General features: G+C 43.4%; 1 protein-coding gene across 4 annotated transcripts in view; it reads right to left on the minus strand.

The window, feature by feature from the left end:
* Window positions 1–18,095, minus strand: part of NUP153 (nucleoporin 153) — a 108,671-nt gene that overhangs the window by 80,243 nt on the left and 10,333 nt on the right. For 3 of the 4 annotated variants that reach the window (XM_050788049.1, XM_050788052.1, XM_050788048.1), the window contains exon 1: window positions 11,867–12,816. The exons of the other annotated variant lie outside the window; for it this stretch is intronic. In XM_050788049.1, the coding sequence (XP_050644006.1) occupies window positions 11,867–11,977 (111 nt within the window). In that variant the 5' untranslated portion in view covers window positions 11,978–12,816. Of the gene's footprint in view, window positions 1–11,866; window positions 12,817–18,095 lie in introns of those variants that run through there. 4 annotated transcript variants of the gene reach the window in all.

The following is an 18,095-nucleotide window of genomic DNA, read 5'->3' on the forward strand; positions in this document are numbered from 1 at the left end:
AAATTTTCTTCTGTATTTTTTCAAAATTGAGTATCCCATTCCACCAACTTTATTGATAGCACTGAATCACCATATTACATGTTTACGTGTTACATATTATGTTTACTTGTTTGCTTGTCTCCCTAACTTAGAATATAAGCTCCACGAGGGCAGGAACTTGTTCACTGCTGTATCCTGTGTATTTAATGCTTGACATGTGGTATGTGATCAATAAGTATTGATTGAATGAGAAGAGCAATGTTTGCCTTTACTTCCATGAGTTAGTATAGATTCTAAAATATTCACCAGGATAAAGACCCTTTTCTGGTCCATTTATGTACTGTTTTACAGAGATGAAGGTTGTGAAAAAGAAATAAAGGATAGGAGCTGCGCGTGGTGGCTCACACCTATAATCCCAGCATTTTGGGAGGCTGATGTGGGCGGATCACCTGAGGTCAAGAGTTCAAGACCAGCCTGGCCAACATGGTGAAACCCTGTCTCTACAAAAAATACAAAATTTAGCTAGGCGTGATGGTGATGCCTGTAATCCCAGCTACTTGGGAGGCTGAGGGGGAAGAATCGCTTGAACCTGGGAGGCGGAGGTTGCAGTAAGCCAAGATCATGCTATTGCACTCCAGCCTGGGCAACAGAGCGAGACTCCATCTCACCAAAAAGAAAAGAAAAAAAGAGAAATAAAGGATGGGGCTGGGGCCACGGTGGCTCACTCCTGTAATCCCAGCACTTTGGGAGGCTGAAGCGGGAGAATCACGAGGTCAGAAGTTCAAGACCAGCCTAGCCAACATAGTGAAACCCCGTCTCTACTAAAAATACAAAAAAAAATTAACTGGGCATGGTGGCAGGCACCTGTAGACCCAGTTACTTAGAAGGCTGAGGCAGGAGAATCGCTTGAACCTGGGAGGCAGAGGTTGCAGTGAGCCAAGTTCACGCCACTGCACTCCAGCCTGGGCAACAAAGCGAGACTCTATCTCAAGGAAAAAAAAAAAAAAAGAAAGAGAGAGAAGTTTTATGGACTGAACAAACAAAAAGGTGCTAAGACCCAAATACAGGCATGTCCTCGGAACATGCAATTCAAGCCTCTGGTAACCTTATCAATAAATGTAAAATCTAATGAAACTTAATATAGCTTTAAATCTTGCAAAATTCCCTTTAAATTGTGTGCATACTCATGTGTGACAATCTGTGTAATCTTCAGTTTTGTAGTTTATATATCTAGTCACTTATAAAAGGACTAAACCAGTGGGTTTCAAAGTGTAGTTCTCAGATCAGCAGCATTGGTGTAGCCTATGAGCTGGTTAGAAAGGCAAATTTATTTTAATAAGCTCTTGCAGTTGATTCTTCTGCAAATTCATGTTTGAGAACCACTGTACTAAAACCATCAAAAACTCAGTGACTTGTTATTCTAATTAAGGCCTTGGTAAATATAACCACGATTGTAAGCTTAACTACAACAGAATCTTACCTAAAAGACCACCCTATTTTAATGATTATCTGATTGTCTACCAAACACATATTTATAAACATCTTTTAAATATCAACTCTGAAAAATCAATGAGAGGTTAACATAAAAGCTTACCTTCGAGTTGATTTTATTTCCACTGTTAAAGATTTACACAGAATCTGTGTTTATGACACACAGCCAACTACCAGACATTAGAAATTTTTTAAAAACTACTAGGGAAAAGAAATCTTATGCACAGTATAGGAAAGGAGACTATCAAGAGTTAAGGGAGGCCGGGCGTGGTAGCTCACCCCTGTAATCCCAGCACTTTGGGAGGCCAAGGTGGGTGTATCATGAGGTCAGGAGATCGAGACCATCCTGGCTAACATGGTGAAACCCCATCTCTACTAAAAATATAAAAAATTATCCGGGCATGGTGGTGGGCACCTGTAGTCCCAGCTGCTCGCGAGGCTGAGGCAGGAGAATGGCGTGAACCCAGGAGGTGGAGCTTGCAGAGAGCTGAGATTGTGCCACTGCACTCCAGCCTGGGCAACAGAGACTCCGTCTCAAAAAAAAACCAAAACAAAAAAATAAATATTAAGATTTAAAAACAAAATAGTAAAACCAAAAAAATCCAAGGGAGAAACTGAAGTACGCCGAGTAAAGGTCCACAGTAAGTCAAGTCTCACTTTACCACTTCAATGTCCTGTCTTCTTTCAGAGGCTCCAGGAGTAAGCCTAACTGCTTGATACAAGTTTTCCTGCAGAAAACTTTCTCTGACCTTCCAAATCTTGGGACAGTCACTCCCTTATCTGTACCAATGGTGCCCTGCAATTCCTACATGAGAGCAGTTTGTCAAAGAGGATGGTGATTACAGTCTGTCCATGGACTCCACTATAGCATCAGTTCTGTGGGAGCAGGCACCAGGTCGACACAGTGAATAGAATCACTGGTGCATGGGTTTAATTTCTCTACAGCTGCACTGCTTAACCAACACCTTATTACCATATGTGACTATTCTGGGGCAAGCTACTTCGGAGGCTCAGGTGTGAGAATCACTTAAGCCTAGGAATTCAAATCCAGCCTGGGCCTGAAGGTCTGTTTTTTTTCTTTCTTTTTTTTTTTTTTTTTTTGAGATGGAGTCTTGCTCTGTCACCCAGGCTGGAGAGAAAAGGTGTGATCTTGGCTCCCTCTAACCTCTGCCTCTCGGGTTCATGCAATTCTCTTGCCTCAGCCTCCTGAGTAGCTGGGATTACAGGCACCTGCCACCACGCTTGGCTAATTTTTGTATTTTTAGTAGAGACAGAGTGTCACCATGTTGGCCAGACTGGTCTCGAACTCCTTACCTCAGGCGATCCGCCCGCCTCGGCCTCCCAAAGTGCTGGGATTACAGGCATGAGCCACTGCACTCGGTCAAAAGTACATTTTCTGAGGTAAGTTTCTTAAAAGAACACTAACAATTCTAGAATTCAAAGGTAAGAAATACATTTACTTGGTATAACAGTTTTATACGTGGCAATTATCTTTTTTGTTGCCACATTAATATCCTTTCCCCTAAAACACAACTTGTGAAGCTATCTAAAAAACAAAGAGAAACTGAAGCATCCTCTGGAAGTATAAATACCACAAAGTCAATTAAAGAAAGAGAAACATAACAGTAGCTAAGGAAGCAAAATTAATGAAGGACTTACAAAAATCAACAAAAAATGGCATTAAAATCTTAAAAAAAGGCCAGGCGTGGTGGCTTACGCCTGTAATCCCAGCACTTCGGGAGGCTGAGGTGGGTGGATCACGAGGTCAGGAGATCAAGACCATCCTGGCTAACATAGTGAAACCCCGTCTCTACTATAAATACAAAAAAAAAAAATTAGCCAGGCGTGGTGGCAGGTGCCTGTAGTCCCAGCTACTTGGGAGGCTGAGGCAGGAGAATGGTGTGAACCCGGGAGGCGGAGGTTGCAGTGAGCCGAGATCGTGCCACTGCACTTCAGCCTGGGCCACAAAGTGAGACTCTGTCTCAAAATAAAAAATAAGTAAATAAATAAATCTTAAAAAACAGCCAGGTGCGGTAGCTTACATCTGTAATCCCAGCACTTTAGGAGGCCAAGGCGGGCAGATCACTTGAAGTCAGGAGCTTGAGACCAGCCTGACCAACATGGTGAAATACCATTTCTACTAAAACTACAAAAATTAGCTGGGTGGGTGGTGTGCGCCTGTAATCCCAGCTACTCAGGAGGCTGAGGCAGGAGAATCGCTTGAACCTGGGAGACGGAGGTTACATTGAGCCAAGATCGTGGCCCTGCACTCCAGCCTGGGCTACAGAGCAAGACTGTCTCAAAATAAAATAAAATAAAATAAAATAAAATCTTAAAAAATACTCTCTGTGGCCCTAAAGCAAAGTCTACACTTCATAAATAATAAACTTAAGTTCAAGGATTAAAGGAGTGAATTTTAGAATGTGAACTGGCTAAATCCACTGGGTATTCTCTCTCCAAGAAAGAATGGTTCTTCATTTGGCAAAACATGTCAAAAATGCCACTGAGATTTAGACTAATTAAAAATCCAATCTGGGGATTAGAATTCAACACTACATACACATCAAGAACATTCAATGTATAAGGAACTATGACTACATTAGCTTTTCAAATTGTATTTAACCTGAGTTGAAGGATTAATGAGCTGGGCACAGTGGCTCATGCCTGTAATCCCAGCACTTTGGGAGGCTGAGGCGGACAGACCACCTGAGGTCAGGAGTTCAAGACAAGCCTGGCCAACATGGCCAAACCCTGTCTCCACTAAAAAATACAAAAATTAGCCAGGTGTGGTGGCGGGCACCTGTAATCCCAGCTACTTGAGAGACTGAGGGAGGGAGAATTGCTTGAACCCAGGAGGCAGAGGTTGCAGTGAGCCAAGATCACATCACTGCACTTCAGCCTGGGCGTCTGAGTGAGACTCTATCTCAAAAAAAAAAAAAAAAAAAAAAAAAAAAAAAAAAAAAAAAAGAAAGAAAGAAAGAAAGAAAAGGATTAACGAAAGGCAGCTGGGGTGGGGGAAGGCTACTCTACAACACTAACTCAGAACTCATTTGTAATTAAGGACATTCTTATAAACCTTTTCACATGAATAACCAGAGGTATCTTTTCAATATGGCCAACTCCTTGTCATTCCTATATATCCTTCCTTCTTCATATACAAAGCTCTTTTCTTCCTATTAGTTTTCTTGACTTCAGGTCTGTTCAACTCCCTTTTCTTCACATTATCCATAGCAGTATTTAGATTATAAAATCTCCTTTCTCAAATAATTTCACTGGATCTTTAACTATAAATATCAAATACAGTCCATCATCAGTTTTAAGGTTCTGCAATATTATTCTCCCAGGGAGTAGGTTTTTAATTCTTTAGCTAGAAAAATATTTTAAATGGCTAGAAGACTAGGACTGATTGGATAGGGTAAACTTTGCTGCTGAATGGCATAGGCTTATAAAATACAACCAATAATGTCTTAGATTTGGATGTTAAATTCAGATTATTGAAACTTGATTCAGGTCCAGGCACAGTGGCTCACGCCTGTAATCTCAGCGCTTTGGAGGCCGAGACGGGGGGACTGCTTCAATCCAGGAGTTGGAGACCAGCCTGGGGAACATGGCGAAACCCTGTCTCTACCGAAAAAATACAAAAATTAGCTGGGAGCCTGAGGCAGGAGAATCACTTGAACCCCGGCGGCAGAGGGTGCAGTGAGCCAAGATCGCGCCATTGCACTCCAGCTTGGGGAACAGAGTGAGACTGTCTTAAAAAAAAAAGAAAAAAAAAAAGAAAAGCTCACAGTAGTTAAACTCACTAAAAGTTACCTACAAGATACCATCACACTTTTTCTCATGTAACATGTTTGAAAATTGGGAGTAAGAGTTTATTTCTTAAATCACACTATGAAAAAGATAAGCAAACTCAAGCAAACTGAAATATCTATAGTTAGAAAAGGCATCCTATCATCCCGTTTCTGACAGCAAATTGTATGTGACAGCAAGACTTGAAACCAGGCTTCCCAACACAGAAGAATCTTTTAAAAATATATTGCAACCATGAAGATAAGCTAAATAGCTACAAATAATTTTTTCTTTTTTTTTAAATACAAGATAGCAGGGCCAGGCACGGTGGCTCATGCCTGTAATCCCAGCACCTTGGGAGGCCGCAGTGGGTGGATCATGAGGTCAGGAGATCCAGACCATCCTGACTAACATGGTGAAACCCCATCTCTATTAAAAATACAAAATATTAGCTGGGCGTGGTGGTGGGCGCCTGTAGTCCCAGCTACTTGGGAAGCTGAGGCAGGAGAATGGCATGAACCCAGGAGGCAGAGCTTACAGTGAGTGGAGATCGTGCCACTGCACTCCAGCGTGGGAGATGGAGAGAGACTGTCTAAAAAACAAAAAAGAAAATACAAGCTAGCCCAGCACTGTGGCTCATGCCCGTAATCCCAACACTTTGGGAGGCGGAGGTTGCAATGAGCCAAGATTGCACCACTGCACTTCAGCCTGGGTGACAGCACGAGACTCCGTCTCAAAAAAAGAAAAAAATACAAGACAATTACAATCTTTGCAATAATACTCTGTGCCTAAGGAAAATGATTTTGGCCAGGCGAGGTGGCTCATGCCAGCACTGTAATTGCTGGTGGTGGCTGTAATTCCAGCACTTTGGGAAGCCGAGGAGGGCAGATCACTTGAGGTCAGAAGTTTGAGACCACCATACCAACATGGTGAAACCCCATGTCTACTAAAACTACAAAAACAGCCAGCCGTGGTGGCACACATCTGTAATCCCAGCTACTCAGGAGGCTGAAGCAGGAGAATCCCTTGAGCCTGGGAGGCGGAGACTGCAGTGAGCCAAGATCACACCACGGCACTCCAGCCTGGGTGACAGAGCTAGATTCTGTCTCAAAAAGAAAAAGAAAAGAAAACAGTTTTAATTAGTGACATCAGACCACAGTTTTTATTTTATTTCAAACTAAGATACCTGCCTTGTCAGGGATTTCCCAGAAAATGGATACAGCAAGTGGGCTTTTTTGTCACTTATTAGAAAAATTAAGTAATTAATATAATACCACATGAAACCTCTCATCACAAGCAAAAGACCTACTTTGTATTAAACTATTTAATATATGCAACTATTGAATTTAGTCACCTAAAGGAAAAAAACCTCTGATAAGAAGCAGGAAAATTCAGAGACAATGTGAAGACCCTAAATCAGGAGGCTAATTTCAATAAATAAAACTCTAGTCTCCCAAAAAAAAAAAAAAAAAGACCCTAAATCAAACAGTTCTATTTCAAATCTCAATTGCATATATATAGTAAGGACTCAATTTTAAACAACTCCTTACTTATATACATATGCCAGGTCCTGTTCTAAAAGCTCCACTTGTCCCATTTAACCTCCACAACAATTTTCACTTTACAGATGAATAAATTAACTCGTCCAAGTCCAGGTAGAACAGGGATCCAAACTCAGGTTGACTCCACCACACTACAATTTTTTCCTAACAACTATCCTATCAATTATCCAATCCTATCAATGTTTCCACTTCTATTCCCACTGATTAAGCATCTAGGATAAAGCAAATAAGGACAAAATAAAAGTCAAGAACTTGGTGACTTCTGGAATGATTTAAATATTCAACCTCTAAATATCCCTCCTTTTCAAATCTGAGGACACTCCAGCTATCAGACACCAGGCAGGACATACTTATTTGGGATGAAGTATCACAAAGAAGCTACCAAAACAAATAAAAACTATATTATCATATAAACCATGGTATAGCAAACCATGATCTGTGGGCTGGGCCAAATTCAGACCTTGGCCTTTTTCATACAAGCTAAGAATGGTTTTTACATTTGCTAAAGGATTGTTAAAAACAAAACAAAGGACAATTTACCACAGCAGAGCCTAAAATTTACTATCTGTGTCCCTTTCAGAAAAAGTTTACTGAACCCTGATCTAAGCTACTGATAAAGAGGTTTCCTTCCCCTTTTTAAAAATAGCCAAGCAGTGGCTCATGCCTGTAATCCCAGCACTGTGTGAGGCCAAGGCAGGTGGATCACTTGAGGTCAGGAGTTCAAGACCAGGCTGACCAACATGGAGAACTTCCATCTCTACTAAAAATACAAAATTAGCCGGGCGTGGTGGTGCATGCCTGTAATTCCAGCTACTCAGGAGGCTGAAGCAGGAGAGTTGCTTGAACCCAGGAGGCGGAGGTTACAGTACAGTGTCTCAAAAAAAAAACAAACAAACAAACAAACAAAAAACAAACCTAAACTAAATGCGCTGGGCACAGTGGCTCATGCTTGTCAAGATTGCACGCCTGTAATCCCAGCACTTTGGGAGTCCAAGGCATCAGGAGGTCAGAAGTTCAAGACCAGCTGGACATGGGCAACAGAGCAAGACTCCGTCTTGAACCCGAGAGGCAGAGGTTGCAGTGAGGGCCTGGGCAACAGAGCAAGACTCCGTCTGGGGGGTGGGGGGGGGAGGTGCTAAATGCAGGAACTGACTTGTAAGACAAACCATATCAAGTAGGATTAAAGGCGGAGTCCCTTAGCTCTAAACCAGAAGATAAATGTCTGAAGCACACTCCCCATACACCCCCATCCCCTCCCCTGGTCAAAAAGGGCAAATATAAGTGGTTTCCTCTCACCAGGAGGTGGCAGTAAGTTCTGCCAGAGGCAAGGTTCTGGTTTCCCCATGGGCTCAAGTTTTTTGTAGTGGCTACTAAGAAAAGCAAGCAGCTTAACCTCTCCAAAGCGCTGACTTTCTGTGCCTGAGGATCTGAACAAAAAGGAAATGGGAAAGGAAGACAGGAACTAACCACATTCTTTTCAGTGACCTATTCACTCCCAACTAGAAAAATGACACCATTTCTGGCCAGGCAAGGTAGCTCACGCCTGTAATCCCAGCACTTTGGGAGGCCAAGAGACCAGCCTGACCAACATGGAGAAACCCCCATCTGTACAAAACATATAAAATTAGCCGTGTGTGGTGGTGCATGCCTGTAATGCCAGCTACTCGGGAGGCTGAGGCAGGAGAATAGCTTAAACCCGGGAGGCAGAGGTTGCACTGAGCCGAGATTGCGCCATTGCACTCCAGCCCGGGCAACAAATGCAAAACTCCATCTCGAAAAAAGAGAAAAGAAAAGAAAAATGACACCATTTCCTAAATGCATCTGGGCAAAAAGGTAAAGGGGTAAGGGAGAAGGCAAGTGAGAATGATCAGCTTGCATTATTCAGGGATGTTCTTCATATTTGCTTCTACAATTCATAAGAGTTATTACCCTTATTACCCTTCAGTTATCTGAGCAAGACAATGAATTTGTCTGCACGACTTCATGCAAGATGACACTTTAAAGATCAGAAGTTGGGCCCAGCACAGTGGCTCATGCCTGTAATACCAGCACTTTTGGGAAGCTAAGGTGGGCGGATCACCTGAGGTCAGGAGTTTGAGACCAGCTTCACCAACATGGCGAAAACTGGTCTCTAAAAATACAAAAATTAGCCAGGTGTGGTGGCGCATGCCTGTAATCCCAACTACTTGGGAGGCTGAGGCAGGAGAATGGCGTGAACTCATGAGGCGGAGGTTGCAGTGAGCCAAGATTGCACCACTGCACTCCAGCCTGGGCCACGCAACGAGACTCCATCTCAAAAAAAAAAAAAAATCAGAGCTTAAGAGGGAAAGTGGTAAACTTATAGCATTTCCCAGGAGAGCTAAATCCAGAAGTCAAAACAGGAAATTACAAGTCAAATGAACACATGCAGAAGTCACAGGTACTGGGTGACCGTACTAGCAAGTTGCCCTGACAGGCACTGGCAAACATCCATCAAGTAAGAGCACCAGACCTCTCACTGTTTCTTACTTCAGCTTTCCGCTATACTACCAAAAGCTTAATTTTTGCTCAGAAACCCTTGGACACTTAATCAAATAACATGAGTATAAAACATGCCATGTCATGAAGCTTGCTTCATGATGACTCAGCAGCTGCTGCAAAACATCCAGTTCACAGTCTAGGATAGTAGACAGCAAGTGAGTAGACCCTATGTTCACCAAAGTCTCAATAAGGACTAAAGAAAGCCCTTATTTTTAAGATTTAAAAAAAAAAAAAAAAATAGAGTATTCTTTTGAATGTACCTGAATACTTTTCTTGGGTAATGGTAGTTTCTGCCAATATTAAAGAGCACCTACAGTGTTGATCAAGAAACCCCTAAATACCTTTAATTCCCAATTCAAAAGCTAAAATATGTTTTCTTTTTTAATTAAATAGCCAGAGCAAGAAGCAAAAGTATTTTAGATAAGGGGCAATGATAAACTATCAAGATTTAAAACAAAACTACACAGCCTGAAGCCATATCAACTCTAAGACACCTTGGATCATAGGTATTATGCTGTTAAGGCATCGTCTCCCCAAAATTAGATTTTTATTTTATCTAAGTACATTTCAAAATAAGCTGTGATAACTTCAGACATTTGGAAAATATTAATTCCCTTCTAACCTCTATCCAGACCATCCAATGACCTATATTTAAAACACGTCATTTTTCTATACATGTCATACAAGAAAATCTAAGCACTCAAAGGCATTCATAGGAGAAAAGAAAGCATGCATGTCTAACTTCCATTCTATAGAAGGATTAGGTTAAATGGCCAGGCTTGTGACCTGAATTCTAATCTTAAATCTGCTTGCAAATACCCCTGTTCTTCACAAATTTGAAAACTAAGTACTTTACATATATATCTCGGGGAAAATTGGTAGAAGTAATAACAATGCCAAACCTAACCATCAGTAGAGAACGACTTAAAATACCTGAGCCACGATTTTCACTACTCAAACATTTCCCTCAAAATAAAAAACATTTAAGAAAACTTAAAAAAAAAAGTCCTCAAATCTTTACCTTCCCCCCCGCCCCGCCCCAGACGGAGTCTGGCTCTGTCGCCCAGGCTGGAGTGCAGTGGCGCGATCTCGGCTCACTGCAAGCTCCGCCTCCAGGGTTCACGCTACTCTCCTGCCTCAGCCTCCCGAGTAGCTGGGACTACAGGCGCCCGCCACCACGCCCGGCTAATTTTTTTATATTTTTAGTACAGACGGGGTTTCACCGTGTTAGCCAGGATAGTCTCCATCTCCTGACCTCGTGATCCCCCCGCCTTGGCCTCCTTAAGTGCTGGGATTGCAGGCGTGAGCCAAGGCGCCCGACCCATACTTTTACAAATCTGTTGATAATGACACAATTTAACAACATCAACCATGTGAAAGTGTGTAATATTTATTAGCATCCAGAATAAAGTAATCTAGGAAGTCTACCTTTAACAGTAGGCAACAAGTTATCAGATCCTTTTGCTACACTTTTGTTTTTCAACAAATTTAAAACACACACTTCCCACCTCAGTATCATTGATAAATTTTTAAGTGGCTTTATTAAAATAAGTTAACATTTTCCTATTCAATCCTTCTAACAACCAATTATTTTAAAAATGGAATTTTCTCAGAATCAACTACCTCATTTACAATTACGATAATCTTTTTTTATAATTTTAAACATCCACGAATTCATACACTGGCTAAACTATAAGATCACCAACATTCCTGGAGCGTCAAAAGTAACTAAACTTCTAGAATACGCCTCATAATATTAAAATATTTTGTGTATGAGATCAGAGCTGGAGTCCTGGTCAACTGTGGAGAATGGCCAATTCCAGCCTCCAAAATAAAAGCGGGGGTGGGGGGGGGGGGAGTCGCGCAGCAGAGAAAAGACGTAAGGGTGGAGAGGGACTTTCAAAATGCCCCAGTGCCACGGTTAACTATAACCCGGTTAAGAAAACCTAAGCCAATGCTCTCAAGACGAGGAGGAACACCGGCAGGGGAAACCGAGAATTAATTCATAGGCTGAGACTAAGTTATTCCACTTTCCATGTAACAGCGCCCCCCACAACTCCCCGTCTGCCCCAGAGTTAAGATTCCTCGGGGCAGCCCACTCCCCACACACACTAAAGGAGGGACAACAGAAAACAACAAGGGCAATCAACCACAACTTTTCCTTTCTCCCTCGAGAGGACGTGAGTAATACCCTCAAACTCCAAATCCCCGCCAAAAAAGAAAGAAACGCGCGCATCCTGGGCCTACAATTTCTTTTCCCGCCCAGAGCCTGCCTGGGAAAACCCCTGACCCAGAGGGTTGGGGGAAAGGCGGCCCAAACCACACGTGTGCGCCGCAAGGCTGGGCCTGTCTCAGCCCACTTCCCGTCGCCACCCCCAACGGCCTGAGCTCCCCCGAAGCCTCACTCGGGCCTTTCCTCAGGCCCTCCTGTCTGCTCCACGTGGGGCGCCGGGGCCTCGAACCGCCCGTCCCCTCCAGCCGAGTTTCCCCACCCGCCAGGCCACCGCGGCGTCGGGGTCCCATACCTGATGCTGTTGTCGCCCCTGCTGGTAAGGCTTAATTGGCCCCTGGTGGCAACGCCGCGTCCGGATCTTGCCGCCACCGCCCCCTCCGACTCCTCCGGCTCCCGAGGCCATGGCGGAGCCTCCGCCGCTTCCCGCTCCGGGGCGGGTAAGGGGGCGGGAGAGGCAGAGGCGGAGGCCTTAGAGCGCCCCCCCCGCCGCCCGGCCCCGGCCCAAAAGTCCGCCCGAGCTGTCCACACAGTGGGCACAAGCACCCCAGGAACCGCGAGGTTGCGAGCAGGAGCGGAGAGAGGGTGAGTGCTGGCAGCGGGGAAGGGGGTGGCGGCCGCAGAGGCCGAGGAGGCTCCGGTCCCGCCGCCTCTGCGGACCCCCGCCTCTGTGTATGTCACGGTCTCTATGGAGATCTCCCGCAGAGGACAGCACGAACAGCTCCCGGCGGTGCTGAGGCCTAACTCGACCGCCGACTGGTGGGGATTCTTCCGTCGCCCTAGCCGTAGCTGCCGCAGTTGAAGCCGCTGGCGCCGCCCGCCTACCCCTCCCCTGTGCGCACAGCGCCCGCCCCGCCGTCGTCGTCGTCCCTGCAGCCTCCGCCGCCGTTGCGCCTATTACCGCGGCTAAGGCGGCTGCCGCGGTCGCGAGCCAGAATGTCGTCACTCACAGGCGCCCGACGCATTTGCATCATCATGCTACGACGAGCTGATAGGCAAAGAGGAAGGACTGATGGAGTCCACTCTCTCGGCCGCGCGGCACGCTGGGAAACGTAGTTCAACAACGGAACGCGGATTCTCGGAAAGGGAGAGGGACGGGGAAGGAGATCCCCGGAGCGCCGCAGAGGCACAAAGCCAAGGGGTACTTTTGCCGTTCTTGGTTGTAAATTAGACTCTGAAAAGGCACTTAACATAAAAACAGTAACTTCTTCCCACTCTCCTCCCTGTCGGTTGGTTAAGTGGGCAGGAAGTAAGCAGATAGTAAAATCAAAGAGCTAATGATTTAAGAAGGAGGAAAAAAATCTGTGGTTGAAAAACAATGTCCATGATCCTTAGAATTAGAAAATATATACGACTTCATTAATGTTTATTTAAACATATAAAGGCTTTGTTGCCAGACACACGGGGCTGGAATTCTGGTTCCGCCACCCAACCTATTTGACCTTGGATGAATCAAAACCGTCTGAGCCTTAGCTTCCTCCTCCATAAAATGGGAGTTTTATAAAGCTGTTGTGAGAGGCAGACGTGATCTTCTATGGAGAGCATGTATATTTACTAATAGGCGAAAAATGCAATGAATGATTACAATTTTAACCCATACAGTCAGCTAACATTAGAGGTAAGTGATAGATACATCCTTACTAATAAAAGTATACCGTATTTGCTCCAAATAGAAGGCATTGTATTTAGGAAACTGAGTAAGTGAACTAGACTCAAAGACTGAATCCACAAAATATATATTCTAGGAGTTGACGATTAGAAAGGCCCTGGTGATTACATAGTCCAACCCTCTCATTCAACCAACCAGACAAGAGGTCCAGAGAAATTTAGGTGGCACAATCAATGACACTGAGATGGGTAATCAAAGCCAGGACTATAACCCAACTTTTCTGTAAGAGTTAAAGACAAATAGCCAAATGATTAGGGAGGAAAAATCTATTGTGAAAAATCTTAGACTTACTATAAAGCTTATTTTTTCTTTCTTTCTTTCTTTTTTTTTTTGAGAGACAGTCTTGCCCTGTAGCCCAGGCTGGAATGCGGTGGCGCAACCTTGGCTCACTGCAACCTCTGCCTCCCAGGTTCAAGTGATTCTCCTGCCTCGGCTACCTAAACAGCTAGGACTACAGGTGTGCACCACCACGCCCAGCTAATTTGTGTATTTTTAGTAGAGATGGAGTTTCGCCATGTTGGCAAGGCTGGTCTCGAACTGCTGACCTCAAGTGATCCACCCACCTTGGCCTCCCAAAGTGCTGGGATTACCGGTGTGAGCCACCACTCCCAGTCAATTTACTGTAAATCTGCCACTTACTAGCTGTGTAACCTTTGGGAAGTTACTGATCCTGTTTCTTTCTTTTTTTTTTTTTTTTTTTTTTTTTTTGAGATGGAGTTTTTTTCTCTTGTTTTGCCCAGGCTGGAGTGCAATGGTGCAATCTCGGCAACCTCCACCTCCAGGGTTCAAGCGATTCTCCTGCCTCAGCCTCCCAAGTAGCTGGGATTACAGGCATGTGCCACCACGCCCGGCTAATTTTGTATTTTACTAGAGACAGGGTTTCTCCATGTTGGTCAAGCTGGTCTCAAACTCCCAATCTCAGGTGATCCGCCCACGGCCTCCCATAGTGCTGGGATTACAGGCGTGAGCCACCGCCCCCGGCCCACTGATCCTGTTTCTAAGCTTCGTTTTTTCATCTGCAAATAGAGTGAATATTGACCTCACAGGGCAGTGGTCTGGTGAAAGGATGAATGTATATCTAGTTCATAATAACTGCTTAGATAGAAAGCATCCAATATCAACCAAGAATCAGATATAAATAATTAGTTCCAAGACATTTATACTATCTCCAAAATCCAACTGCACAATTCAGGTTCACGGTTTAAATCATACAAGTGAAATTGTAAAGCCAATCTTCTAGTACCTTTGAACTTGTACCTTTCAGTGCCTAAAGAAACTATGCTATACCAAGCATAGGTGTACACATCAATGGCTTTCAGTGGCACCTCTGACCATAACCATCAAAATCAAGACAAGTTGCCAAATATGATAAACAAAATTAATCTATTTTCTCTTCCACTCTCCCATCCTAGCTTCATGCCTCCTTCCACCACTAACTTCCCACTAAACTCTCCAAGTATGTCCCCTCTTCCTCCTGAAGCACTTCATCTTTCTTAAAGACAATTGTTTCCCTCAAGTGCTATCTTCCTCCTATGCAGAAATCCTACTCTTCCACAAATCCATAGCTAGATACTTGATAGCCAAGTAAAGTAATTCACGATAAGTTAACTCATAGGGAAGATCTGTACCTGAATCTTTAATTGGGTTATATGTAGAGGAGATTAAACTGTAGCCACATCCCATCTGCCCTCTTCACTCTATCAGACTCAGGAGTTTCCACCACAGAACAGAGGACTGACTGGAATCAAAGCTCACCCCTTTCTTAGAGGCCATTCTTTCATGTGCCGGACACCCTTCACAGCCAACTTTTGAAACGAAGAGAGACGCGAAAGAATTGGGCCAAATGTAGACAATGCTTCAGAAATAGAAGATTGGTAGAACTTGAGGAGATATGGGAAAATCCACATTCCTTTTACCCATGCTCTCAACTTTTTACCCATTTCCACAATTCTTTTATTTCTTGGAAGTAAAATAGGATTTGAGGGAACTATAATATATTAATCTCACGTTCATGTGATTGAATCATTGGAAGTCATGCCAGGCTTGAGAGCAAAGAAGGAATAAGAGACAGGAGGAAATCTGCATTCAACATGGGCCTAGTTTTTTCAGCCAAAACAAATGGCACATTGGGAGACACTGCAATTCATGAAAAGCTTGTTGCCACAATAGTCCTTCTCGAAACTTCTTTATTTTTTCCCCATATAATATAGTAAAAAGTGGCCGTGCATAGGCTGGGCGCGGTGGCTCACGCCTATAAACCCAGCACTTTGGGAGGCCGAGGTGGGTGGATCACGAAGTCAGGAGATCGAGACCATCCTAGCTGACACAGTGCAACCCCGTCTCTACTAAAAATACAAAAAATTAGCCAGGCGTGGCAGCAGGCGCCTATAATCCTAGCTACTCGGGAGGCTGAGGCAGGAGAATGGCGTGAACCCGGGAGGCGGAGCTTGCAGTGAGCTGAGATCGTGCCACTGCACTCCAGCCTGGGCGACAGAGCAAGACTCTGTCTCAAAAAAAAAAAAAAAAAAAAAAAAAAAAACAAAAACCGGGGCCGTGCACAGTGGCTCACAACTGTAATCCCAGCACTCTGTGAGGCCAAGGCGGGTAGATCACTGGAGGTCAGGAGTTCGAAACCAGCCTGGCCAACATGGTGAAACCCATCTCTACTTAAAAAAAAAAAAAGAAAAATTAGCTGTGCGTGGTGGTGCTCACCCATAGTCCCAGGTACTCAGGAGGCGAAGGCAGGAGAGTCGCTTGAACCATGGAGGTGGATGTTACAGTGAGCTGAGATCATGCCACTGCACTCTAGCCTGGGTCACAGAGTGAGACTCCCTATCAAAAAAATTAAAAAACTAAAACAAGACAAACAAAAATATATATATATGTAACCAGCTGCCAGTTATAAATTAGCAAATAGGCTGCTGACCTATCTCTAATAGATAAGGAGTATCCACTAATTAAAAATGAAATACAATTTAGTCTAAGCCCAACCTAGATTGAAAAAGAGCTATCATACATTCTTCAGAAGGTAATAATACAATTCTGGCCAAAGGAATGTTTAAAGATGACAAGTACAAGAAGTTAGGAAGTTTTATGTAGTTATTTCACTCTACCAAAACAAAATGTATCTGCTATGATGTCTATTAAAACAAATTATCACAGTCATGCATAGCATAACAATGTTTCAATCAACAGTGGGCCCAATATACAATGGTGGTCCTGTAAGGAGCTGAAAAATTCCTGTTGCCTATTGATACTGTCTTTGTCCTAAGGTCTTATTGCAACACATTACTCACATGTTTGTGGTGATGCTGGTATAAACAAACCTACTGTGTTGCCATTTGTGTAAAAGTGGAGCACATACAATTATGTACAGTACAGAATACTTCATAATGAAAAGTGGCTATTACTGGTTTATGTATTTTTTTTTAAACAGGCACTGCTTGCAATTTCCTGTTGATACTATACTTTATTATTTTTAAGTATATTCCTGGTCAGGCATGTGGCTCATACCTGTAATCCCAGCACTTTGGGAGGCCAAGGCAGAAGGATCACTTGAGGCCCGGAGACTGAAACCAGCCTGGGTAACATAACAAGACCCCTTCTCTACAAAGAAATGAAAAAATTGGTTGGGCATAGTGGTGTGCACCTGTAGTCCCAGCTACTGGGGAGGCTGAGGCAGGAGGATCACTTGAGCCCAGGAGTCTAAAGGCTGCAGTGAGCTATGATCTTACCACTGCAGTCCAGCGTGGCTAACAGAGTGAGACCCCATCTCTAAAGAAAGAAAATAAAGAAAATGAAGCTATTGGATTTATTTATTTATTTGTTCCCTGTTTGCTTGTACTTTAGGGAAAGAAGAGCCACACAATGGGAAGATATTTAAAGATGTAAATCATTATATTCCCATTACCTTACTGTGTTCTCTCTCTTTTAGGAATAAACACTTAAGACTAAATTAATTAACTAATATGAGCAAATTTTGATTAACTACATATATCACTTGATTCCAACATGCCATATATTTCCTCTTCCTGACTACATGTATCAGTGTATACTAGGCTTTGGTATATATGTGTTTATGTACATTACATTATAGTTTAAGGCATATTTTAAATTCAATCTTGAATGGAAATTCAGTTTTATTGGATGAAATAATAACCAAATGTAGGAAGGCAATCCCCTCCTAACATTTAAGACAGTTAATGAATCAACTGAGATTAATTCATTAAAACACAAATATTTATTGAGATATTTAAGTGTTGGTTTCTAGTCTTGGCATTTAGTATGTCAGTATACAAAACTGTAAAACAATCTCTGTCTACATAGTATGCTACACTTTACCATTTACTGAGTTATACTAAAGTTTACTATTTTATAATCTATTAATCATTAGCACTTATCACTGATAATTCACCTTAAAAATGCTACACTCAGGCTGGGCGCGGTAGCTCACGCCTGTAATCCAACAGTTTGGGAGGCCAAGGCGGTTAGATCACGCAAGGTCAGGAGTTTGAGACCAGCCTGGTCAACATGGTGAAACCCCGTCTCTACTAAAAAAATACAAAAATTAGCCGGGTGTGGTGGCACATCCCTGTAATCCCAGCTACTTGGGAGGCTGAGACAGGAGAATCGCTTGAACTTGGGAGGCAGAGGTTGTGGTGAGCCGATATCACGTCACGGCATTCCAGTCTGGGCAACTAAGTGAGACTCTGTCTCAACAACAACAACAAAAAAACTACCCTAAATTCTAAACACATGCTGTTGAATCTATCTCATACAAGAAATCAAGGCCAGGCAGGTGGCTCATGCCTTTAATCTCAACACTTTGGGAGGCCGAGGCGGGCAGATCATGAGG

The sequence above is a fragment of the Macaca thibetana genome, chromosome 4, assembly GCF_024542745.1.
Source record: "Macaca thibetana thibetana isolate TM-01 chromosome 4, ASM2454274v1, whole genome shotgun sequence".
NCBI classification, from domain to species: domain Eukaryota; kingdom Metazoa; phylum Chordata; class Mammalia; order Primates; family Cercopithecidae; genus Macaca; species Macaca thibetana.